Below are 22,207 nucleotides of genomic sequence, written 5' to 3'. Positions count from 1 at the left end.
TGCGTATATGAGACTTATATTATGAATATCATATAATGGGATTTCATTCAACTCCAAACCATGATTCCACTCACGTGACGCTCTGTTGCGCGTTAAAGCAGCAGACTGATAGATGACCACAGCAGAGGGGGGAGGGAGGGGGGGAGAGAGAGAGAGAGAGAGAGAGAGAGAGAGAGAGAGAGAGAGAGAGAGAGAGAGAGAGAGAGAGAGAGAGAGAGAGAGAGAGAGAGAGAGAGAGAGAGGTATAGAAGAAGTCTGCCCAGTAACAATCGCACAGCCTCGGTCGAGCGCTGAGGAACTATTGGCTATGCAAATAGACACAGGGAGGAGGAAACAACTTAGACTGGAAAAAAAAAAAACTTTAAAGAGACATTTCCCCTACTTTTCTCACAAGCACTGCCATATAGCCAACAGGCTTCGGGTGGAAATTAACAGCTCCAAAGCGCTGAGGACTTGCGGTCCCCAGTCCTGCCCTGATGCAAGTCTGAAGTCTCGCTTCATTCACGGCTCGCTCTTTGAAGTTGACTGAGAATAGCGCGGGGATTAACATATTTACCCATGCAGATTCCCTTTGTGACTGTATGTGAGGCTAAATCATTTGGCAGTCTTTTTTTTTTAATTATCTACTCAATGACTTAGCTTCGTGTCCACCTGCTTGTTTTCCATATAAATTATACCACAGAATCCTCTCTCTCTCTCTCTCTCTCTCTCTCTCTCTCTCTATATATATATATATATATATATATATATATATATATATATATATATATATTGATTCATAGCAGGAATTTTGATAAGTTTGTTGATAATATTTGAGTTGTGCAAAGTCAATGACTCTCATCTTTGTGTTATCTTTGACAGAAGATTGTGCAAAAAAAAAAAAACATTCAACGCTGCTTCACATTTCCTAGAAAGCTATCTCATAAACCACAAGCAGTTTGTGGCTGCAATGAATTAAATAGTTCGTAAGACCGTGTGTGGGTGTGTGTGGGTGGGAGGATGGGTCTGTCCTGTGCGCGCGTCCGTCCGTGCGCGCGCACGTGTCCCTGTAAGTTAACATGTAGTGTTTATGGCCACATACATACAGCATATCTACATGCGTCATGCTGCTGAGGTTCACTGAGTGCGTTTGAAAAAAAAAAGCTGCCTGACGAGTTAAGAATAAAGCAACAGGAATCAGTCGCTTCTTTTTCTTCCTTCTGAGTTAAACTCATATTCAAAACACCTTCACAAGGGGGGTCACTTCAACAAGTCGCCTCAAGTTAGTGTCCTGAAGGCTTTTTTATGCTGCAAACGTGCGTAATAATAAGACAACACCGAAAAGACACTCAGTCCTGTATTATGTTAAGTGTCACTTGTGCCTTCCGCTCTAATTATCGTCTCAAGGCAATCAAGCAGCAGAACAAAAAAATACATCAAAAACACAGAAAAGCATGTTTTATCTGAGCGCAGCCATCCATCAGTCGTGTTGAACATGTCCCTTAGAATGTATAGATATGTTATAGATATATACATATAGATATATGTTTAATTCAGCCTTAAACTTAAACTGAAAGCCGGTTAAAGTCCTGTTTTTTTATTATATAATGCATTTATTCTGCACACTTCACTATATTGTATTCACTTTCGGGAGCGTGTCCGCCTTATAAATGTTCAAATGCCACAAGTTTGGTGAAAGTTGTCGCGCATGCCAGGATTGAAGAAAGGAGGGGGGTGGAAGGGGGGGGGGGGGGCTGGAGTGCGGCATGTTGCTTCTGGTCTATGCAGAGGTAATGAAGTGAGTTGCGTCAGTGGCGCATGCAGGGCAGGCTTGAAATGCGCCTGATCTGGCCAGGCGGATGAAAGTAGAGGCGCACTGTGGGGAGAGAGGAAAAAGTTCTCAACAAGGAGAGGCAGGACTACTCTTACGGAGCCCCTGCAGTCTCACTTTTTATGCCTCTACAAGACTTTCCCTGCCATCCTTTTGCATTTTTTTGCTCTGCAACGCCGCTTTAACGTTTCCGAGAGAGAAATACTACTTTTTCCTTTTTTTTTTTTTTTTTTTTTTTTTTTTTTTTACTTAAGTGAAAGCACCAGCACCATGGAGCTGCTCTGCCTCGAAATGGACACCATCCGAGCTCGTCCCGATCCGAACCTCCTGTGCGATGACAGAGTCCTGCAGAGCTTGCTGACCATAGAGGAGAGGTTTCTACCCCAATATTCCTATTTCAAAGCCGTCCAGAAAGATATTCAGCCGTTCATGAGGAGGATGGTCGCGACTTGGATGTTGGAGGTATACCGAAACACCGAGTGCCGAAGTGTCTTATTATTTTCCGTGCTCGACTTTAAAGCCTCCCGATTTGTTTCGCTGCTGCTTTACTGGCGACTCTTTGCAATTTTCGGACAGCAGATAAGACCCGCAGCTCTCCTTTCTCGCCCGCTTATTCGTCATATTTCTCGCCCTTTTAAAAGTATACGCTCGCGAAGACTCTGTTTGTGAAACTTGGAGCCGTGGCATCCGTGACACCGGAGCATTTTCTGCGATATGCCTCGCGCGTTGTCTGCACGAGCTGCTCGTTGATTCTTTAAATGTTATTATTTTAGATAGCCTGAATATTTCCATGCACACGTATGCACTCCCCAATGCAATGCTGCCCTGCGCTGTCCTATCGCCATGTTGGTTTTTACAGGAGCGCTCGTGCTTTTAAGAGGACTTTACAGTGTCATAAACGCAATAACAGCCGCTGAGTCCCATCGGCAATGACAGAGGAGGGTCTTTTGTGTCCACCGAATGCGGACACGGTGTCGAAAAGCGTTGCAAACACTTTAGGTATCTATTATAAATGTCGGAAGGGGCGAGGGCCTTATCTGTTCTTTCGGTCTTCCCCCGATGCGATGCCTCACTCTGGAATTATGTTCGATTTTTGACACTAAGTCTAATATTTCTCGGCAACATCCACCTGCAAAGAACCGCGAGCCCCTGCGCTTTATTTTCATGTAAATATTGTCAGGGTCCGACTCACTGGGGATTTTTAATTAATTTTTGAAATAAATATATCGGATCGCCGGTGACGCACATCAGACCAACCTCATGCGACTTGTCTTTTATTTTGACGTTTTATTCCTATTTATCGCGCGCGGATTTGGTTCCGGATAGTCGGGACTGATACAGAAGACCCCAATGAAGATTATGATGCGAAGAAATCGGTCTAGATAATTTATCTATATTTTTAATTATTTTATGAAAATATGACGAATGAAAAAAAAAACGGTGTTTCCGTGTGCTGCGCTGTCGGGGTGTTTTTTTGGCTCGGCTGATTGTGACTTGAATTCATTTCTTAGTGAATGAACTGCAGGAATGTGACTCTATTGACAGTATGTGTCCGAGACTTATTTCATTCTTTGTCAAATCATCTATTTCGAATTAATTTATGATGTCGCAACCGATTAGGGCTGGGCGCAAATTCTTGGCCGTGCCCCAACTATGTGTGTCATTGAATTTATATGTGCTCTTTATGTGATTAGACTTTTGTTTCGTTTCCCCATAAAAGTTTTATATACATTTCAAGTGCTGGAAAATAAGGCAGGTTTCTGCAGGGTGGGTGACCGATTCCAAATGCTAAACATTGCTGCATTGTCTGCTCTTTACTCAGGTTTGTGAGGAGGAGAAGTGCGAGGAAGAAGTTTTCCCCTTGGCCATGAACTACTTGGACAGATTTTTAGCCGTGGTGCCCACCAAAAAGTGCAACCTGCAGCTGCTGGGAGCAGTGTGCATGTTTCTTGCATCCAAATTGAAAGAGACTCGTCCATTAACCGCAGAGAAGCTTTGCATCTACACAGATAACTCCATCAGACCACAAGAGCTGCTGGTAAGCAACAGTTAGTTCTGCACATTTCACAAAACTCACAGTCACACCTCCGAGGAGGATTCGTGTCGCCATCATCAGCTGGTTGAAGGCCTACGGCTGCGTGATACGTGTCTCCATCGTGTTTGCTTTTTGAAAGAAAGTGGGGCTAATATCTCAGTTGGTTCATGGTATAGATGCACTGAAAATATGTTCATTTTGACCATTCAGCTCCAAAGCATCTCAAGCCAAACTCCAGGGTTGTCCTCATCTCACTCGGACCGCGGCGTCATCAAAAGGTGCATGAAAAGCGAAAGCCTCACAGTGGATTGTTCCACAATGGCTCTCTTTACTGTACAAGACCCTCTGGGCTTTACAGTATCCAAGCAGCCTGTGCAGTGGTCTCCATCGCCATCTAGTGGCAGATATTTGCACAGAGCAACGAGGTCAGCTTGAACTCCAGCCAAAGTTCTGACTCTGTTCCTGTCAGCTAGAGAGGGAGAGACAAACACAAGTTTGCCTTTTACAGTTCAGCTTTCATCCAAAAATAACCGTCGATGCACACGTTTCTGATATTATGTCACGCTGAAATGCAGCTTGCAGCCACAATGGCACATGTAAGCGATGATGCAGGTGGGTCATTCGGAGTATAAAAAACATTCTTCTCTCTCGTGTGTGCTTTAAGGCGTCTTCGGCCCCGATAATACCAGCTGCCTTTACCAACTCAAACCAATTAATTAACTGAGTTTCACATCAGATAAGTGTTTCCCCCACTGCTCTGTGGTGCTACATAAACATTCCTCAGTAAACAACAGCCAATCCCACCCATGTTGTGAAAGAGGCCACATATTCGGATTCAGACGTGGCTGATGGTTGAAGGCCTGCCTCGCTGCCGGCTCGCCCCCCCCCCCCCCCCCCCCCCCCAAAACGGACTGCTGTCAGCGTTCTTCCACTTCCAATCCTGTCAAGCTGCTGTTGGTTTTGTTGGGTTCTGATGCATTTTCTGGAAATCCAATTTCGCTCTGGAGTATTGTGTCATGTTTAACCCCCCCTCACTTTCTCTTCTGTGCAACGGTCAGCAGACGAGTGAACAGAATGCACGTTAAAGTGCTGCGCCGTTCGCCGGGGACGGACTCGTATAACACAGTATGTCACGCTGCACTTTACAAGAAAACGTCCGAGCTTTATCTTCAGTGTGAAGACGAAAGCCCTCAGTCCTTGAACTGGTTTGCCGGGGCCTCTTCTCGCTGTTTCTGTATAAGGCAGTATTTTGGCTGACATGCAGATACAGGAAACAGAGATCAGCTGCTCGGGGCATGTGATCGTTTTTAGGTTTTTTTTTTAGGTTTTTTTTGTCCTCGTCTTTGGTAACCATTTCTTGTAAAGAGAACCGCAATGTTACAAAGAAGGTGTGACCAGAGGAAGGCAGTAGCAGAAGGAAGTGGGTGCCTGCCTGCCTGCCTGCCACTCTGTAAGCACAGAGTCTGTGTTGCAAGGGTTGTCGTAGCCGTCGCGAGGCTTGACTCTCGCTTGCTGGCGCTGATGGAAAAGGCTTTCGAGAGCAGGAGGCAGCCATATTGCAAACGTTACAGCAAATGCACTCGACAAACCCAGCCTCCATATGATTCACATCTTTGACATAATGGTTACGCATCTCCAAGCAAGCAGACACTTTGAACCTTAAGGTCAGAGGTGCTTTTATTTTCTTATTTCCTTCCATATAAGCATCTGTAGGTACAAACAGAATCTTGCTGAATGGCATCAGCGAGATCAGAAAACAATGCAAGGTTTGAAAAATGTCACTTTGATCAGAAATGTGCAGCTGGTGGCAGGGTCAGTGGCAGCCATGTTGTCTCGTGACTGAGTCCATGTGGTCTCTCGCTCACTGAAAAGGGAAAATGAAGAGCCAGTCCAGAACCATACCACGACATTTTTTCCCAAATTAGTCACCGAATCTTCCGTTAATCACCTCCCCCTCTAGGAAGTGAAAGTAACAATACACTCTAAGAGAAGAGAACACCACACCTAGTGTCCCCCCCCCCCCCCCCCCCCCACACACACACACACACACACACACACTAGTCACATTTTCCCAAGAGATCTACATTAATGTGATTTGAGAAGATTCCGATGATGCAGAAATAAGGTGTTGAGTAATGATTGATTCAGAGCCCAACGTTTCTGTTTCCTGCAAAGTCTTTAAGTGAAATGTGTTCATGAAGAATAATATGGGCTGAAAGGGTGAATTTAATATAGAAGGACCGAAGGGCTTTAACAGAATTGGCAGCAAAATGCAATAAAAAAAATAATCACGTAACCTTTCGCAACATACAATGGATGTGTTTCTTTAAGTCTAAATGATGAATGCATTGAGATAAAATTAGATAATGAAACACTGTTTACATTTATCAAACATAACAGATTTATTAGTGGTGCTGCTCGACGAGAACAGCCTTCTATACATTTTCACTCTGCGATCACACACACACACACACACACACACACACACACACACACACACACTGGAGAACCTCTGGTGGGCCTCTTTAGGAAAGTCCCCAGATGCCAGACAGACAGACGGGGAGGGAGACAGTGTTGTGAGGTCACCTGGGTTGGTGGCGCTGCTGGTGTTTCTCTCTCGGGGCTCCGGCCAAGCAGAGGACTTAACGTACGAACTATAATGCTAAAACCTCCACACGGACTAACGTAAGGGGGTAACGTAAGCGGCTGTATGCGGTTGTACTTTGTGTCACTTTCTAAATCTCATTTTTGGTTATCTCTCTCCTCTCTCCTCTCTCTCTCCAGGAATGGGAACTGGTGGTGTTGGGGAAATTGAAGTGGAACTTGGCAGCAGTTACGCCAAACGACTTCATTGAGCACATTGTGAGGAGGCTGCCGCTGCCCGAGGATAAGCTGGCACTTATACGCAAACATGTCCAGACCTTCATCGCCCTCTGTGCCACAGGTAGGACGCCACGGAGCTCACCTGACATACGCTTATCTATTATCTACAGATGCTTTGTCCAAATTCTGAGGTTTAATTGCGGAAACCGATCCATGAGATGACCGAGCAGCGTGCATCGTCATCTCTGTAGGGTGTTTTTTTTTTTCTTCTTTTTTTTGGGTGTTGCAAGTGACAGCCGAGACCAACCCAGCTATAACGGCTTACTACATACTTTCTCATGTTGCAAAATACCTTTATCTGCACATTCTTCCCTCAGCACCATACCAAAGCCCTCTTTCCCTCAGTAACATGCGGCAACAGCTCCGTGCAGAGGTGTGCTGTTGGGCCAGTCCCGGCCCGCCGTGACTTAAGTGAGACGCATTACCTCCGATGGGAAAATATTCTCCCTGAGAAAAGCATGTGTCATAGAAGACATTTCAGCCTTCAGACTCTTCGGGTTCTGACGTCCATCATTTGTCTTCTCCCAGGCTGGTATGTGGTCATGTTTTTAGAGGCATATCAGTGGCTTCCAGAGCATCCAGTAACACTTCAAAGCAGACTTCAGGCTGGTTTGAGGGGCATTCCCATGTCGCACGGGGTCGAGAAGAGGAATGGACAGGGGTGGAGGCGGGCGGGCCATTGTCTTTCTGCTCTTTAGGTGAATTGTTCTCTCGAGATCAAACATCCAGCAAGTCGTGGGAGGGACAGGGAGCCTTTAACATGATCCCAAAGAGACGGAGAAGATGCAGGAGGGGGAACAGGGGAGTTTGGAAAAGCCAGAGGAGTGTATTGTTTTTGCGCTGCCATTTCTAAGGCATGTCATGTTTTCATATCTCTTTCCCCTGCCGCCTTCCTTCCCTCTTTCTCCCCCCCCCCCCCCCCTCCTAACTTCTCACGCTTCCCCGCCCTACAGCTGGAGGACATGATAGCTTTCCCATGTTGAGATTCTCTATAAGGCAGGTTTCTCCTGTTTGCACCTCCTCCAGCTCCTCCTGCAGACGAGATAGAGACTCAGGGATTATATTAATATCAATGATGAAATTGTACAATTCACTCACAATAATTTGGCACTCTTCATTTGTGTGGGTGCCCCCCTCACACACACACACACACACACAAACACACACACACACACACACACACACACACACACACACACACATAACCGCCACCAGCAGCAGCTTCCTTTTCTTCAGGCCTCATACAGGAATGCTAACTACACCCCCTCATGGGAAACAGCCCCTTGTGCTGACATCATTCAGAGGAGTGTGTGTGTGTGTGTGTGTGTGTGTGTGTGTGTGTGTGTGTGTGTGTGTGTGTGTGTGTGTGTGTGTGTGTGTGTGTGTGTGTGTGTGTGTGTGTGTGTGTGTGTGTGTGTAGTTAGATGAATAGATACAAGGAGGCGACAGGTATTTACAATGTCATGTGATGGAATCCCCTGCAACCGTTGTGCAACAGATGACAGGGTGAGAAAAGTTTGCAAGAAAAAACTTGTTTGCAAAGTTTTGAAGAACATTTTCCCCTCAACCTTTCCTGCTATCTCACCCTGTCTCACCCCCACATGTCACCCCTTATTGTGTGCCAGTGGATTCATGTGTGGAATGACAACGTGTGGGTGATCAGACCTATTCCCAAAGCATTGTGAAAGACTCAGCACTCCCCCCCCCTTAATTGCTTCAATGAGGCAGTGGAAATAAATTTACGAGCCTCCCGGAGTCGTCCTCCTGACATTGTGTTTTAGGAGAGAGAGACTTTCTGGAGATAACTCTAGATTAGCAACAGGCCATTTATCTGTGTATGTTCTCCTCAGACTTGTATCCAGGCAAACAGAGAGTGAGGGCAAGACAGAGAGTCAACAATCCGGTGCATCTGAAGATCTCTGGGAATTCGAAAGCCCATTTGTGGAACGTTCCCAGCCTTAAATCTTTGGGGTTATCGGGTGAATCTCCTCCCAGACGTCGTCTGAGCCGGTGAAGGTGAAGACGACGGCAGACGGGAGATCTCCTCTGCGGATTTACATTTGTAAGACAGTTGACAACGGGTCACCTGTGGCCTCATTCAGCCCACCGCCACCCACCCACCCACCCACCACTACTCCCGCCGCCGCCGCTGAAAAAGAAAACACGCATAAAACCACGGCTCTCTGTTTTCAGGGGGGAACAAGAGAGAGACGAGGAGAAGTGGAGAATAAGGCCTCTCATTCCTAATGGCTCCTCTCTTTTGATGAAATAGTTCCGTTCGGGCCACTCGGTGGGATTTTGTCAGGTGGCGCAGGCTGGCTCTGTATTAATTAATAACATTGGCTGGTCCATTCAGCGCTATGCAAATGGCTCGGGGAGCTCAGCTAGAGGCTGGGAGAAAGGAGACAAAAGGCCTGGGCCCTTACATTTCATATGCAGAGCCATGCAAGGGTCAGTGCTGCGGGGCCACTTGATAGGAAACACCAGCGTTTCCCTCAGGCAGCCCGCCGGATAATAGCCCAGAAACAAGCTCATTAAGGGAGATTATCAACCTCCATTCCTGCACACAGACACCAAGCACTCCGAGCTTCCTCTTCTATTCTTATTCAATTGGGGTAAAGTGGGAGAATGGACGGGGTGCATGGGGCAGACAGATGCACCCCAACCTGTCTGCTGTGGTTATTGAGCTCCGTCTTCTTGCCATATTGGCAGGGATTATGCTCCATTTTTTTGTATATACCGACTCCAATAGCCCTCTCTGTAATGGTATGCATGGAATGGTGACAATAGTCATAGAAGTCGATCAAAAGGAAAGTCTGGATCCGGGCCAACACTTGCTCTCCTAGAGAGAGGATTGTCCTGGAGGGCACAATGGAGATTTTGCTACAAGTTGGGGTGTAAATAAAAAGCAATTTAAGCGAGTGAGTACTCACGCTTTTGTCCCAGAATTGATTACTTTTGGACCGTGTGATGTAACGTGATGATTGACTGGCTTCTCTGAGACATGATGGTAATGATTCTCAGACTAAGCCTTACAGCATGGGTTTATTTCCCTTTAGTAAATGAACATTTTATTCATATAGTTGTGCATACAGTGCTATGCATAAGTTTAGGCACCCCATGCCTAAGTTACGCTAAAGAGGAATAAAAAATCATCTTTTGTGAATTGATCTTAACGCCTTAATTAAACAAATTAGGAAAAATCCTACCTTTTAGGACACCAGTATGTTAAACTCCCATAGAGGCAGGCAGATTTTTATTTTTAAAGGCCAGTTATTACATGGATCCAGGATACTATGCATTCTGATAAAGTCACCTGGGCCTTTGGAGTTAATATAAAATCCAAATCCTACTCTTCACATACCTGGCATGGTGCTTTTCAGGTAGCCTATAGCATGCTAGTTAGCCTAATGATTTCTCAATGCAAATCAAACCAGCTAATAGGCTAACATTCACAAAGAAAATTGGTGTCCTAAAAGGTGGATTTTTCCTCATTTGTTTAATTAACGCATTAAGATCAATTCCCAAAAGATGATTTTTATTCCTCTTTAGCAAAACTTTAGCATGGGGTGCCTAAACGTATGCATAGCACTGTATATCTAGTCAAACGCTCATGGCTTTTTTGTCTATAGAGGAAGTGTCAAACTCATTATTTTTAGGAACCAGTCACCGGTCTAATATTCATTCACAAATCCTCTTTTCCAGCGGCCGGATGCTCCGTTCGGTTTCCCCTCCCAAGTACACGGAGAATCCCCTCCGGACTCCACATTCTGGAGATGAATGAGTCATCTCGCATGTGGTGAATGAAACGGCTCTTTACTGGTGTTTGTTTACGTACGACCTCCTTTCATGTTCGCTGACTCAAAAAGTCGAAACAAATTAGCAACGTCCGCCGACAAATTGTCATCCGTCCACGTGTCTGCGGGTCGGAATCCGCCGTCCGGTCCGTCGCCAGCGAGGGGAGACGCTTCCTGACAACATCTGCCCAAAAAATGTGACACGCAGCGTGAATCATCGGAGCTGCATGTCCTGAGTTCCCCTCCTCCACCTCGCTGGTGTAATCAGCACCACACTGTAAATACTGTGGCCAGCTGACTCACACCAGGAACACAATGAGAGATTTTTTTTTTGCTCTACAGGCTGCAATTATCCCACCGAAAAAACGTTTTTAAGCTTACATGTTTACCTTGGAGGAATATGTTCACCACAAAGACTAATATTTGTGATTCTGAAGGAAATGTGGCAGCGAGTTTGACCTCAACATGTTTTGCCGTGACGTCGGACTATTCCTTCTTTCTTCCTTTGATTTTGAAGATTTCCCCCCGTTGATCTGGATCCACTGACGTTATCGCTGCTCTGACAGCGGAGATGATGGTGCAACAGCGAGGAGAGCTGTCACGGCACGCTATTCTGTTTTCTGGCCAACGAGTGGAAATCGCAGTTTGAGCCGGTTGTGTGACTCAGACTCTCCCATGTGTTGTTTTGTTGTTTGTCTCCGGAGTGACGAGAGGTATTGGAATATGACGGATAGCAAGTTATCGATTCTAGATCAGGGATTTCTCCGCTTGTTGAAGATCTCCTGGAGTCCAGTCGGGAAGCCGTTGTGAGTCTCTCTGCAGACCTTGTTTTGACTACCAGGCTGTGTTGCATTACTGCCATGCCAATCCCTGAAATGATGTTTGTTTTTGACCTTAATCAGCCAAGGCCCTGGTCCCTCGTAATGCTGCTCCTTTAATAAACAAGGCCAATAAGCGCTACACGTATAGAATACAAGACCCTGATTTATAGCGCTGGAAAGTGAGGAGAGGGTGAAAAGGAGAGCTTTCTTCTTTTGGCTCTTGTTCAACTTTCCAACTTTTAATTAATTTACAAGTTTAATGTGCATACTGTGCATCACAGCCACCCAAGAGGAGCGGGCCATGTAGGGCAGCGGACTGTGTGACCAGAGGCCAGAGGATGAAGTTTTTCAGGCGGTAGGAACACGGAGGAATGGAGATGAGGGGGCACCGGGAGGAGAAAGGGCCATTGAAGGGGGTGAGAGGCGTGCAGGCCAGGCCAGCCAGCCGCTGCTGCTCACAGGGAGCTTTCCATCGCAGGCGTCCCCACTCAGCTACATACACTGTTTATCCTCCGCATGAATATCAATGAGGGCCTCCTAAAATACGGCCATTCTTCCCCCCGCATGCAGCAGCCACCAGGCCGGAGTGTCAGCCTGCATCGGCTGCACGCGCTCCTTCCTTGTTCCCGCTACAGACCTGTCTTGTCTCGAGTGCGAAAAATCAGCTTGCTGCCCACTGTCCGCCACTCAGCTCTCCCACAAACCTGCATCTGTGTGTGTGTGTGTGTGTGTGTGTGTGTGTGTGTGCGTCTTGAAGCATCAGTGCATTGTTTCTCGTAGGTGTCTGCCTCCCTGCCTGTCAGCCTGCGCTCACTGCACACGTACAGTAAATCCGTGTATGCCTTTGTCTGCGTACCCCTCTATAGAAAGTTTGCTCTTACAGCAGTGATGTAATGCCGAGGGGGGCTTTGTGCGCTCTTTCCTCTTGGCTCGAGGTATCCTTTAATAAATCGTCCCTTGGCGGAGGTCCAGCGGCTAACACAGGGGTGTATAATAAGTTCATTTATTTGTCAACACTGAGCCCACAAGATGAGAAAGCGCCTGGCTGTGCATGTTAAAAAGGCAGCGAGGGGGCTGCCTTTACAGCTATCAAAGGGCCTACCTCTTTGATTCCAGATTTAAGAAAAAAAAAGGAAGAAAAATCTCCTTCATGGCCATCGCACGCAGTTTGCTTTGCAACTGAATATGGCAATATGTTAATGTGCAGGCTGTTTCTATGCCCCCACTGCCCCACTCCACTAGCCCATAGGTGGCCGAGGAACAGAGGAATACTTGTGGGGGGGGTCGGAGGCAGGAGGTGAGGGTCGCTGGAGGGCGACTCTTTTCTTTCCTCAAAACCTCACAAGAGTCTGGACACGGACTTCAGAGTGATGTGCGTCGGGGGTTGTTCCCCCCCCTCCCTCTCACCACCATCCCTTCCTTTCTCCTCGTCGCCACTCCGTCCATCCCTCCTTCTTCATCTTCCTTCCCCCCCATCGACCCCGTGTCTCCCCCGTCTCCCCCCCCCCCCCCCGTCCAGCCACACTCTTTGTCCAGCCTGTCTCTCAGCAGAGAGGGGATGGGGATGCTGTGTGTCTCTCAATTGGGTGAAATGAGGTGATGACTCCGGACAATGGAGTCACACTCTTCTGCCTTCCCCTCTCGCGGGCCCGCCACTCTATTAATATGCTAACAGATAGGAGGGCCGCCAATGCAAACCGCTGGCCTGTTGTAGCAACAAAGACCAGGGCATGTGTGCCATTCACTGGCCCCCATCGAAGCATGTGTTGTCCAAGAGAGAAAGGTAGAAGTTGAGCAAGACATAAAGAGAGAATAGAGAAAGGAACTAAGTGTGTGAGTGAAGAGAGAAACTCTCCTGTCTGTCTGTCTGTCTGTCTGTCTCCCTCCCTCCCTCCCTCCCTCCCTCCCTCCCTGTATGCCAGTTGCCTTGCCTTTTCGGGCTTCTGGCCCGTTCACAAGCTGTCTCATTTGCATTATGAATGACAGTGAGGGGAGCTAACAAGGTTATTGGTCTTTGAGACGCACGCCTGTGACCACACGTGGAAAAAGGACCTACAGCAGTGAGCATTGGCAGAGGCACTGAGCCTCTTTATTCCTCCCTTTCCAAGCGCTATGGGGCTTTTTTTTTTTTTTTTTTTTTTTCAGCGAGCACACGATTTACTCAGGAGATGGAAGAAAAGGGGCCGGGCTGGGGAGAGGGGGGGTGGAGGGGTGGGGGAGCGGGGGAGCGGGTGAGGGTGGTTGCTTTTCAGCTCCTTTACAAGCCAAGTGAACCCTCATTATCCAGGCCCCTGGTCATTAGTGAGCGCTGTGCTCAGACCTGGTGCAATAGAAGGATTATTTATTAGCTGACTGCTAGATTACCAAATCATATTGTCTCTTGGAGGGACGTGTCTGTCCCAACTTTTTTTTTGTGCAAATGAATTGAAAAGTGAGATTTTTAGTGTAAATTTGGCCTCCCTTGCTTCGTGAAACAATAAATACTATCTTTGTGTCATTATTTGATGCATTTGACTCAATCAGTGTTTCTTCCCCCTCCGACAGATTTCGGCTTCGCCATGTACCCTCCCTCCATGATTGCCACAGGAAGTGTGGGGGCAGCGATCTGCGGCCTGCAGCTGGACTCAGCTGACCAGTCACAGTGGGGCGACAGTCTGACAGACCTGCTGGCCAAAATCACAAACACAGAAGTGGTGAGTTTGAGTTTCACTCCTCTGTCACATCCGGGACACTCACTGCAGCTCGGTTGGTCGTGGTTCAACGGGAAAGCTTGATATTTGTGGAGGGATGGTTCTGAGTAATGTTTTAATGAGGTGGGAACGTTATCTCCGTTCACTGGTATTCACGTACAATTCTTACAGTAATCTATGATTCACAGCTGAATAACTCTGTGTCATTTCCACTGAAACAGTCTCAAAGTTTGTTTTTCTTTCCACCAGACTTGCAATATCCATGTTATTTATGTCAAAAGTTAAGAAATGCCACATGTCTGCTGGAAGTTGTGTGTTTGCAACACAAGTTGAGATGTTGAAATGTCACACTTGGCATCTCAGCTGGGATTCGACTTTCCGCAAACCCATTTTGGAGTGTGGGTTTTTTTGCCAATATTTCCAAGAAAAAATTTTAAAAAATGGACCAAAACATTTCTTTATTATAAGAAAACCTGAAGTGCAGCAGTTCCTGGCATACCCTTGATTGGATGGAGGTAGTAGCGTGTGGAAGGTTTCTTTTCCTCTCCATCAGTCCGGTCCGGCTCGCTCGGAGCCCCCCCTCCTATAACGAATCCTCTGACTAAATGGAGCCAGGTCGACAGCATATACAGTACGCTCTGTCGCTGACAGGAATGCTGGCCAGGCCGTTGTGTGGCTGTCTGGGTACAGCGAATGTTGCGGTGGTGGGTGAGTTGAGTCCAAACACAGGCAGGGCTTCTACTGACTCTGAGATGCCTGGCTTTCATCACACAGATGGAAGAGGCCTTCAGCGTCGCTATATGGCTTACTGTAAGGGTGAGGATGTGGGCAGAGCTACAAAGGGTACGGGAGAGTGAGCCCGGGAGGTGATAAGTTAACTTATTCTTTATTAGGCTCTTTGGGGGAATTAGTCTTCTCTCTATTCAGGAGCAGTGGGCAGCCACATCACAGTGCCTGGGGGGAACCGGCTCCAGGCCTTGAGGCCGCCGCCGCCGCCTTGGCAGGTCATACTGAACATGATGAAAAGGGCTTTTACTTCGTTATTATTTCAACATGAACATTTGAGTTAATGTGTGCTCCCCTGCGTAGGGACCAAAGGGTGTGACAGGGACCCCAAAAGCCCTGGTACGTTACATTCTGTCCCCAAAGGAGGCAAAGTTGAAGAGAGTCGCTGAAGTGTGAAAAGGACACCGGGCGGAGGAGGGGTTCGGTGTCGTGCCTCCCCCCCCATCACGACAATCGAGGCCCTCTCTCCCTCGCCTCCTCCCATGGTCCATAATGCAGCGCTGCAGGAAAGCGTGGCTCCCTCTGGTGCGAGCTGTGTGAAGTCTCGCTCAGCAGCTGAGGGAAAAACAAATAGCTGACCTCAGCAGCACAGGGCCTCAGTGTGTTTAGGCTGCGAGGTCTTAGACTTGAGGGAATTAAGTCGCTCTGTGTCTCTATGATCAACTCCTCACATTCCTGGATTCAGACAAGCCATGGCTCGCAGTAAACACGGCAGGCAAAGCAGAGGGCACCCTTCCTAATTCAACATATATATGAGAGGCTTTAGTATATGAACTGCTGAGAGGCGAGCCAGAGCCGAAGTCATCGAGGATATTTCAGTGAAGAACTCGTATCAGAAATGTGCACCGCTCCTTAACTAATCGTGGGCCAACTGCCCAGAAGTGGCTGTCGGCATTAATAAGTGACTTCAGTGTTATTCACACTGTTGTCACACACACACACACACACACACACACACACACACACACACACACACACACACACGCAAAGAGGAAATGGTGATCATTGACTGTGTCATTTTACCACTTACTTACTAACTCCTTTTCCCATAAGTTCAACCACGTCAATTCAATCCCCCCAGAGACGCCTCAACCTCAATTTGGACTGCAGTCACCATGAACTAAATGTGTGTGTGTGTGTGTGTGTGTGTGTGTGTGTGTGTATTTGTGTGTGTGTGTGTGTGTGTGTGTGTGTGTGTGTGTGTGTGTGTGTGTGTGTGTGTGTGTGTGTGTGTGTGTGTGTGTGTGTGTGCACACGACATACTGTATTTGGCTTTGGACGGGTCAGAGCAGCGTATCGTAACCCGGCCGGGCCAACCAGCCAGGCAAAATATGAAGGCAGAGAGCAAGTTTCGCCAACCTCTGCAGCTGCTGCTGCCAACAGCATCATGGCCAACGCCCCCCCCCCCCCCCCCCCCCCCCCCCTCACACACACACACACACACACATACACACACACACACTCTGGCACCCTGCTGGCATCTGTGGTATCCAGAAGCTGTGGTTTTCCAGTGGAAATGTGATAGGGCCAAGTCACCATCTTGGGCCGCTGGAGGAATTTGTGTAGTCTCTCATACACCTGGTGTGGCCAAGGGGGGGGGGTCTATGTTGGGGGGACAGCAGAGAGGCTGTGAGCCCCGAGAGCCGAGTCATAATGTGCAAGAAATGTCACGGCGACATTAAGAAATACAAATAGGTTCCCTTTAAAAGTCAACGATAAAACAGGAAATGGAATTGGTTAGAAAAGTGCAAGGGTTTAACACCACTTCCTAGATTTTTGTTGGGGTTTTTTCGGTCGGGGTCACACACACACACACACACACACACACCAGAAACGTTCATCCCTGTTTTTTTTTAATCGTTTCCACTGTGGCCTAAATATCACAGAGATGGTCTCACGCAAGTTGCACGACGGACGGATGATGTTTTTTTTTCCTTGGAAGGAGGAATCCGACAGCAGTGTGTGTCGGCAGCCAGAACGCTTGCAACAAAGATGCATTTATTAAGAAAGATTATCTCTATTAACACAGCCTGTGGCGTCACCGCTTGCGGTGTTTCGGCATGCCGGCTGAAGAAAGACGAAGGTCACATTTTCTATTGTAGCTCGGGGGAAACTCAAAGTCATGTGGTGACTCCTTATTTCCAATGTCAGGCCCCCCCGGGAGATTTAGTTAAAGGATTCCCTGAGATCCATAGTGTGTGTGTGTGTGTGTGTGTGTGTGTGTGTGTGTGTGTGTGTGTGTGTGTGTGTGTGTGTGTGTGTGTGTGTGTGTGTGTGTGTGTGTGTGTGTGTGTGTGTGCGCTTCTTTCAGCTGTCTGACCACCAAGTCGTCCCAGAGTAGCTAACGCTGTCTTGTGTGGTACAGTCAGCAGTTAAAACACATTCCATGGCTTCACACATTTCTTCCTTTTGGTTTTGTCTGTCTGCACTACTCTCCCCCCCCTCCCCCCCTTACTGCCAGTGTCACAAGGGCCGCCCAGGGATAATGTGCATGCCTTGATTTGTCATTTGAAGACAGATTGTTGCAGCATGATGCATGTTTGAGGCAGGGCGGATGGAGGCCGGAACGACGAGGGAGGATCTGAGGTGGTTATGTGTTTTTCCGGGGGTTTGAGGCTGCAAAATAAGATGCTTTCAGTTTAGCGCTATACCTCCCATGGCAGTCGTATCCAAGCACCTAGAGCCCTTTTTTTAAAAACAGAATCGGTGTTTCCAGTAGTCACACATTGAAGTCATTAAAGCTTTCTCGAATAAAGCCCATGGGGCTTGGCATGGGATAGGAACTGCCGCTCTAAAGCAGCAGAGATGGTGGGAGAATGTCTTTTAAGAAGTGAAGGAGTGCATTCTTGCGGTCGAGACGCAGGCAGTTCCTTTATATGTTCTTCACTTTGGTTAATTTTCTCACAATTGAGATTTTGTGTGCGTGTGTGTGTGTGTGTGTGTGTGTGTGTGTGTGTGTGTGTGTGTGTGTGTGTGTGTGTGTGTGTGTGTGTGTGTGTGTGTGCACGCGCCCGTGTTAGCAGCCGACCTCTGGAGGAGATTAAGGGACAGACGCTGGTCGGGTTTCCTCCACGTCAGACCCAGATCTGGGGGAGACGCCCCCCCTCCCTCCTCCCTCCAGAGGCCCAGATCAGTCCAACCTCCTCAACATCAAATCACTCTTCATGGATTCTGACCCCCAAAAAACTCTCTCAAGCAAATTTTCTCTGCATGCTGGAGAACTCAAAGTAAAAGAGACGTCAAGAGCGGAATGACTTCATGCCGAAGTCAGATATCCGCAAAACCCCTCGAGGCTGAAGGGGAGAACTCCATTCGGCAACACATGCTTCACCCTGTAATGTGTCACGTTGTTTGACCTTTGACACTGTGACCTCTTTGGCACTCACCCTTGTGCATGCTCCTGAAGAGAGAAAGTTCTCATTTCTCACCAAGGCCCAATGACACCCGGAGCTGGAACACCGGTCCCATCAGGTTTTAATTAGCCGTAAATTTCTGAGGAATGTTTCCTCGGCTTCACAAGCGGCACACTTTCACCCATCCCTCCGGCCATGAGGTGCTCTCAGTCATGTTTCCCACGGACGCCCGGTGCTTTCAAGACAAAGGGGTGATGCATGGGTGCGTGTCGAGCAACACTGCAGTTGTGTTCTAGTGTTTGGCCACCAGAGGGCGGTGTGAAACACTTATCGACAGGAACTTTCACATTAGTTTGTTCTGTGAATTCCTTTTTTTGTCGTTGCGGTTCCTCACTCAAAAAACAGTTTGACCTTTTTTACTAACAGCTCATTTAGCACCGCTCTCCTCTTTAACCCCCCCTCCCTCCCCAGTGAGTGCGCTGTCCCCTCCGTCAACCCTCCATCAGGGGAGGATATGAGGGGCTCAGCGCTGTTGAGAGGCTCCTCTCCCAGGTGGATTCTCAGATTGCCGCCGCAGCCTTTGATGGTGAAAGGCAAGCCGGCCGGGTCTCAGATGGGATCCCCTGCAGGCAGGCAGGCACACAGACTGGCTCTCGTTAAAAAAGCACCACCTTTGTGTTCCCACAGGAGGTGGATGTAATTAACATAGCTTTAGTACTACCTGTGTTTTTTCGGCCGCCGTTGTCAAGGCGACTTCTGTTTGGGTTTGGGATTGTGGAGGCGGTGGGATACGGGTTATTGCGTATGTGTGTCGTGCACATGAGCTCTAAAGGGGTGTTGATCAACCCTGGTGGGCCTGATGTAATGCTGGAGTCTGGTCTGGGTCTGGAGCAGCTAGAAAGTCAGGGGTGGTCATTTAGGTTTATTTGGTTGCTGCTTAGGTTTTCAGATTTTCTTTTGTCACTCAAGATAGTAGATTTCCTTTGATTCAGATTAACCGTTTGATGAAAAGCAAGCTGAACAACCTTCTATCTACCCCCTAAATGTATTGTTTACAGCCCTCCCTCTCTTGTTGCTACAGGATGTTCTCAAAGAGTGCCAGGAGCAGATTGAGCGCGTGTTGGTGAGCAGCCTGCGTGAAGGGCGGCAGCAGCAGCAGCAGCAGCAGCAGACACAGAGAGGCACCAACGGGAAAGGCCTGGACGAGCTGGATCAATCCTCCACCCCGACAGACGTCCGCGATGTCAACTTGTGAACCACCAGAGGGCGTCGTCGCACAGGATTTTACAACAAAAAAAAAGCATCATGAAAAAAACGTCAATTTTCTTAAAAGCTGAAAAAAAGAACAAAAGGACAAAAAAATGTTTAAAAAAAAACACAAGCCCTTTAAAAGAAAAAGAATGCTTGCTAGTTTTTTTTTTTTTTTTTTTGTAGATTTAATGTTCTTAAAGTCAAAAACACCTGCCCATGAAAATAGATTTTCTATGATGTTCTAGGCTAAAAGCAAAAAATATATATATATTGATACAAGATGAAGCTCTGTGGTGCCTTGGATATACAGAAGGGAAGCCAATCATATTTTGCATTCTGCATAACTTAAAGATCATGGTGTGATCTCTAAGTTATATTTTAACTATAGCTTGATAACGAGGCAGTTATGGTAGAAGTTGTGGAAACCATTCAGAAAAATTACATGGGATCACAGTAGGGCTTACGTGTATGTCTCTCTCTCTCTCTCTCTCTCTCTCTCTCTCTCTCTCTCTCTCTCTCTCTCTCTCTCTGTTGTTTTGAGTATTATCATTACATTTGTGGCCGGTGTGATCGAGGACACGAGGTCCACATGAGACAGACGGAAGAAGAGAAAAAAAAAAAGTTGGTGGTTCCCAATTCCGTTGGAAGAGATGGGATGATAATGATTATTAGTAGTATTAGTAATTATTATTATTATTGATATTATTGTTGGACATATTTTGGAACTGAATAGGAGATCAATAAGCTTCTCTTGTCAGGCTGCTTGTGTGTGTCAGTGTGTGTTTGTGTGTGTGAATGCTACATGCGTCTTATTAGCAGTGTGCATTCTGGGCGTGCGGCACTTGAGCAAAGTCGAGTCGTAGACTTAGCGGTTCTATGTCAAAGAGACGATGGAGCGAGAGGAGGCTACACATACTTTGTCCATCAGTATAACAGGGCATCTATGCTATATCACTGCCTTCATGCATTAACAATGTATCACGGTTCATTGTTGGCCGACAGTAAACTCTCATGAGTGAGAGCGGAAAATTCAGATTCCAGCGAGGGAGGATACGGGCGAAGGGACTTTTTTTGTTGTTTTTTTTTTCACTTAGAGCCCCCTTATCTTTCTAAGAGCATTCTTCTCCCAGAGGTGTTACGCCTCGGACTCAGAGGTCACGTGACGTGTTTGGTCATTACTGCCATTCCTGTTGATGATTACAGAATTCCTTTTGTCCACGTTGTTACGATATGGTGTTTTCCTGAGTTTTTGAAAGGCTGCTTTTGGAGTCCAGGCGGAGGATAGTGATGACCTCACACAAAGCAATGTCTGGAGGACACTCTGTATTGATTAGCAGGTGTGTGTGTGAGTGTGTGTGTGTGTGTGTGTATGTGTGTGTGTGTGGCATGCAAATAATTAGAAAGAGGGGTAGTTTGTGCAACTGTGGAAGGCGCATGCTTGCACAGTACGGATGGCAGGAGGAGGAGAGGGTTGTCGTGGTGCAAGAGCATGCTTGCAAGGCAAACTTTGATATCTGCATATTTTGGATATTCATTTCTCGGATGTCTACAATGACACGTCTTAAGTGAACAAAAAAAATTGTTCTGGGTTTGGAAATGAAATGAGGAAGACTGTAACGCTGCCAGATCAGAGAGGATGGACTTTCTTTGGGGGGAGGCGGGTGGGGGGTTGTGGGTGGGGGGCGAGGGTTTGTTTGTGTAGTACAGGATGATAATATACTGTCAATGCATCTGGAGTCCCACAATAGGGTTGTTTTTTTTCATGCTCCCCTATTTGATTTCAATGGCAAAGCACTTTGAGAACATGCTCCCCAGGAGATGAGTAAAATGAAATGTGTCGGTGGTGATTTTGGAGGTGAATGGATGTTTTTTTTGTTTTTTTTAGTTCCTTGTTAGCCTTTTCTTTGGTTTACTTTGTAGGGCTGGTTTCCCAATCGTCAAGACATACCTTTGTCAAGCAAGAGTCGAGTTGCAAAAGGCTTTCCACAACTTGCGTTGAGAGGACATTCCGATCAAAACAAACAAACAAAGAAAAACACATTCCTGTTGACACAAAGTGCGAGTTGGTTCGGGGGAGGGGGGGGGGGGGGGTTCTGACCGTTCAGAGAATTTGAACAAATAGAAAAACGCCAATATGAATTGGAAAACGCCTACACACAGAGTTGATCCATGGGTCCTGTTTGATTTTTTTTTTTACTTTTACTTTGTCAAGAAATGAAATATTTGTTTTTACTTGAATTTTTCTTCATATTTATCTGCATCACAGCCACAGATAGTCACACAGGGGCGGCAACGAGCTATGAGAGAGGGTGGTGGTAACATCCAATATTTGCACATGTTCTTCAGAGGGCAATGAGGTTCGCATTTTTTTAAGACAGAGCAGAACCTTTTGGTGGAAACCACCTTAACTGATGTGTGTTGCAGTGGTTGGTCAGTTTTCTATGGTGCTGGCTTGTGTACTTCAGGCCGATTGTCTGTCAGTGAACACATCTGTCCCCTGTGAGCTTTGCTGCTTCAAATCATTGGCAAGGGGGTTCATCAGCCAAACAGACATCAGCACAAAACAAGAGGCGGATGATTTTATTTTTTTCTTCATTTTTGATTTTATTTTATTTTATTTGAATGGGACACATGGCTTTGCCACAGCAAGGTGTCTTTGACTTAATGCTTGAGTTGTTTTCATGACGGTATGTGACTTTGCTGAGTGTATGTTTGTCAGACTGAAGAAAATGTGGGGATCTAATGTTTAAGAGATGTTTTTTCAGTAAAACTGGGCAATTT

At 47.0% G+C, this 22,207-nt stretch overlaps 1 protein-coding gene across 1 annotated transcript; it reads left to right on the top strand.

Moving 5' to 3' along the window:
• Nucleotides 1-1,841: 1,841 nt before the first annotated feature.
• ccnd2a (cyclin D2, a) lies at nt 1,842-21,075 on the top strand. The gene is made up of 5 exons (XM_084018155.1): nt 1,842-2,272; nt 3,633-3,848; nt 6,630-6,789; nt 13,891-14,039; nt 19,257-21,075. Exons 1-5 carry the CDS (start codon nt 2,081-2,083, stop codon nt 19,428-19,430), a joined length of 891 nt encoding a protein of 296 aa, XP_083874281.1. The 5' UTR covers nt 1,842-2,080; the 3' UTR covers nt 19,431-21,075.
• Nucleotides 21,076-22,207: the final 1,132 nt, after the last annotated feature.

This window comes from Eutrigla gurnardus (assembly GCF_963514095.1).
Source record: "Eutrigla gurnardus genome assembly, chromosome: 9".
Lineage (NCBI taxonomy): Eukaryota > Metazoa > Chordata > Actinopteri > Perciformes > Triglidae > Eutrigla > Eutrigla gurnardus.
The sequence above is the reverse complement of the archived record's forward strand: the minus strand, read 5'-3'. Positions and strand labels throughout refer to the sequence as shown.